The sequence below is a fragment of the Dipodomys ordii genome, unplaced genomic scaffold, assembly GCF_000151885.1.
Source record: "Dipodomys ordii isolate 6190 unplaced genomic scaffold, Dord_2.0 Scaffold141, whole genome shotgun sequence".
Taxonomy (NCBI): Eukaryota; Metazoa; Chordata; class Mammalia; order Rodentia; family Heteromyidae; genus Dipodomys; species Dipodomys ordii.
The window spans coordinates 1694802-1698962 of NW_012267357.1; the positions used below are offsets into that span (position 1 = coordinate 1694802).

The 4161-nt window shown below is 45.0% G+C and overlaps 1 protein-coding gene across 1 annotated transcript in view; it reads left to right on the forward strand.

The window, feature by feature from the left end:
• Med15 (mediator complex subunit 15) overlaps positions 1-4161 on the forward strand; it is a 63568-nt gene that overhangs the window by 35793 nt on the left and 23614 nt on the right. Inside the window, exon 3 of the mRNA XM_013031509.1 lies at positions 3912-3963. Within this exon, the coding sequence (XP_012886963.1) occupies positions 3912-3963 (52 nt within the window). The remainder of the gene's footprint in view (positions 1-3911; positions 3964-4161) is intronic.

Sequence of the window (4161 nt, forward strand, 5' to 3'; positions counted from 1 at the left end):
TGCTGAGGAATCGAACCCAGGGCCTCAGGCATGCAAGGCAAGCGCTCTACCACTGAGCCACCTTCCCACCCCTTGTTCCCCCTTTTAAAAAGCAAAAAGTCAGCCAAGGCACCGGTGGTTTACGCCTGTAATCCTAGCTACTCAGGCGGCTGAGATCTGAGGATTGCGATTTAAAGCCAGCCTGAGCAGGAAAGTCTGTGTGACTCTTATCTCCAATTAATCACCAGAAAACCAGAAGTGGCACTGTGGCTCAAGTGGTAGAGTGCTTGCCTTGATCTGAAGAGCTGAGGGATAGCGTTCAGGCCCAGAGATCAAGCCCCATGACCGACAAAAAAAAAAAAAAAGCAAAGAGGCTTCTCAAAAATACTTCTACCACCAACTTTATATCAGACTCATTTGTCTCAATTTATTTTGAGGTTTTAGGAATTACATGTTTTTCTTTGGATTCTAATTTGTTGTCTTAGTGATGAAAGCTTTGCATGATTTCAAAGTGAAAACTAGTTACACAGTAGATTTGGAAAAGATCCCAATATAACGCAGTTTTAATACTTGCTGTTTACCTATGATTGTGGTTTGTCCTTGAAATATTTCTTTTGACAGATCTAAATTGTGTTTTAGATTTCTCAGGTCCTATATTAAAGGTTCCATGTTTCCCTCCTGCTTTTTCCTTCTGCAGCTCACTCCATGGCATGTTATTGTGCAAGTTACAGGCACCAGTTTCTCACACCTGTAATCCTAGTCATTCTGGAGGGTGAGATCCAGAGAATTTTAGTTCAAAACTAGTCCAAGCCAGGTGCTGGTGGCTCACGCCTGTAATCCTAGCTACTCAAGACTGAGATCTGAGGATCGCGGTTCAAAGCCAGCCCGGGCAGGAAAGACCACGAGACTTTTATCTCCAATAAACCACCAGAAAACCAGAAGTGGCACTGTAGCTCAAATGGTAGAATGCTCACCTTGAGCTAAAGAGCTGAGGGATAGCGCCGAGGCCCAGAGTTCAAGCCCCACGACTGACAAAAAAAAACAAAACAAAAAAAAAAAAAAACACTAGCCAAGACTGACAAGTCTGTCTCCAAAATAGCCAGCAAAAAGTAGGGCTAGAGGAATAGCTCAACTAGTATGTTACCAGCCTAGCAAGTAGATGGCCCTGAATTTGAACTAAAAAAAAAAAAGAATATCAAGCAGGAGTTGAAAAAATTTTATAAAGCTCTCTCTCTCTCTCTCTCTCTCTCTTTTTGGTCCATCATGGCCCTTGAACTTAGGGCCTTGGTGCTATCCTGGAGCTATTTTGCTCAAGACTAATGCTCTACCATTTTGAGCCACAGCACCTCTTCCAGTTTTCTGGTGGTTAATTGGAGATAAGAGTCTCAACGACTTTCCTTCCTGGGCTGGCTTTGAACTGTGATCCTCAGATCTCAGCTTCCTGAGTAGCTAGGATTACAGGAGTGAGACAGCCATCGGTACCTGGCTTTTTAAAGCCTTTTCTATGAGTGTAGTAGAAGGTCCTAGGAATTGAACCCAGGGCCCCAAGCATATATTGAGCACATGCTAAGCCACCAAGCCATATCTCAAGCCTCTAAATAAATCAGTTTTAACATTTTGTTGGTATAATTCAAGCATGTCATTGCTTGCTTCATTGGGTGGTTGGGAGAATTAAAGGTATTAATACAACCTAGTGCCGGTGGATTATTCCTGTAATCCCAGCTACTCAGGAGGCTGAGGTCTAAGGATCTCAGTTTGAAGCCAGCCTAGGCAGGAAAGTCAGACTCATACCTCCAATAAACTACTCAAAAAAACCCATAAGTGGCTGGGAAGGTGGCTCAGTGGTAGAGTGCTTGCCTTGCATGCATGAGGCCCTGGGTTGGATTCCTCAGCACCATATAAGCAGAAAAAGCTGGAAGTAGCACTATGGCTCAAGCAGTAGAGCGCTAGCCTTGAGCTGAAGAGCTGAGGGACAGCACCCAGGCCCAGGGTTCAGGCTCCATGACCGACCAAAAAAAAAAAAAACAAACAAAAAAAAAAAACCATAAATGGCATTGTGGTTCAAGTGGTAGAATGCTTGCCTTGAGCAAAAGACACTGAGGGGGAGCATCCAGGCCCAGAGTTCAAACCCTACAACTGGCAAAAAAATAAAACTCAAAAGGCATTAATATATATGAAGTCTTTTTAAATCTTTTAAGTAATTTACAAAGGAGTTTCCAATCAACGTATCATTTTATAAATACAGTGCATCTTGATCAATGTCACATCTTCCTTTGCTTTCCACCATCTCTCCCATATACTCAAATTACCTGGTTCCATTTTCATATATGTGCACTGAATATAATGGTTGTATTTGGTCATATGAAGTTTTTACAGCTGTACCTGACAACTGTTACTTTGCCTGCTCTTTTGCTATAGGTTAGCTTTTTTTTTTTTGTCGGTCGTGGGTCTGGGCGCTGTCCCTCAGTTCTTCAGCTGTTGACTAGCGCTCTACCACTTGAGCCTCAGTCCCACTTCTGGCTTTTTCTGCTTATGTGGTGCTGAGGAATCGAACTGAGGGCCTCATGCATGCAAGACAAGCACTCTACCACTGAGCCACCTTCCCAGCACCTAGGTTAGATTTATAGTATTATAATATCCTTATAATAATGCCTTAGGTGCAGCCTGGACACTTAAAGTTTTTTGTTTTTTTTTTTTTGGGGGGGGTCCAGTTGTGGAGCCTGAACTCTGGGCCTGGGCATTGTCCCTCAGCTCTTCTGCTCAAGGCTAGCACTCTACCACTTGAGCCACAGCGCCACTTCCAAGTGCTGACAGAACCTCCTTATTGCTCTGGCTCCAACGCAAAGCATTCTCTGTCCCTACCACCTTGGTGGCAGATCTAGCAGCTCTCCCTTGGGCCTTCCTCTGTTCATGTTACACTGTGCTAATTTTAGCTAGAAAAACAGCATGTGGAGTGGAGGTAAATGGATGAGGGATGGCAGAGATATAGACCATGTCCTAAAATTTTTCATACTTATTCAGTTATCTTCATTTTTGTACCTCTCCCCTTCCATTATATGTTAGCTATTTTGTGAGTCCTCAGTGCCTGGAAGACTTAACAAGACAGTCAGGTGTTCAGACAGGGCAGAAAGCACAGGGCTTTGTCCTTTGCTGCCCTGCCAGAAGGATGGGCATTTCCATGGAGGGAAAGATGCTTCACAGAAATAAGATTTTACCCAGACATCCCTTCACTGACCACAAGACATGGTAGTAATTTCTGTGGGAAAATCAAATAATGCTGTTTTGGGGTGCATAAAGGATAGTCAGCGGCAGGCCCTGTTGGGCATTTTCAAAAATGTGACGTGGTGGCTTTCTCCTGCCACCTTCAAGTGGTGCATTGCTCCCTTTGCTTATATGGTCAGCAAAAGAGCACAATTCTCAGCAGGCACAGCTAGGGGCACTCCATGCAGGTTGGCTGCACATATTACGTCAGCAGGAGGAAGGCAGCAACAGGCTGAGCATGAAAGTGAAAGCACTTCCATACCAATAGTGGAAAGGCAACAGCTGCCTGCATCTGCTTCTCAGAGGCTCTGTGCTCTCAGGCCAGCTGCTGAGTGGAGACTTGAGATGCCTGTCTACCTCCTTTTCGACTGAGTGTCCTTCCTATTAGGTGGAGTAGCTGCCTTTTGAAGGCCCTCAGTACCCCTATTGCTTCTTTATTTCTTTGTGTCTTTTATTGACCTCCAAAGGATCACTGACAGCTCTCTGGGAGATGGATTCCAGAGGAGGCTGAGCTGAGCTGAGCAATCTCAGTCAGCCCCAGAGGCCAGTAGGGGGGAAAGGAAGAACCTCAGCTGGGTGGCAGGGCAGGGTGAGGGGGTGGGAAAAAAGAGTCACATGGTTATGCTGCTTGTTTTTGGCATTAAATTGCTTCCTGTTTTTTTTATTTTTAGGACGAATACCTTTCCCTGGTGGCCCGGCTCATTATCCATTTTCGGGACATTCGTAAGTAAGATTTCATATTTCTGGGTTGTCAGGAACTCTGTGAGAGGCCAGCTCTGTTGCTATGTGTTGAGATGTTCTTTTTTTCTTTTTGGGTCCGGTCGTGGGGCCGGAACTCTGGGCCTGGGCGCTGTCCCTCAGCTCTTCAGCTCAAGGCTAGCGCTCTACCACTTGAGCCAAAGTACCACTTCCAGCTTTTTC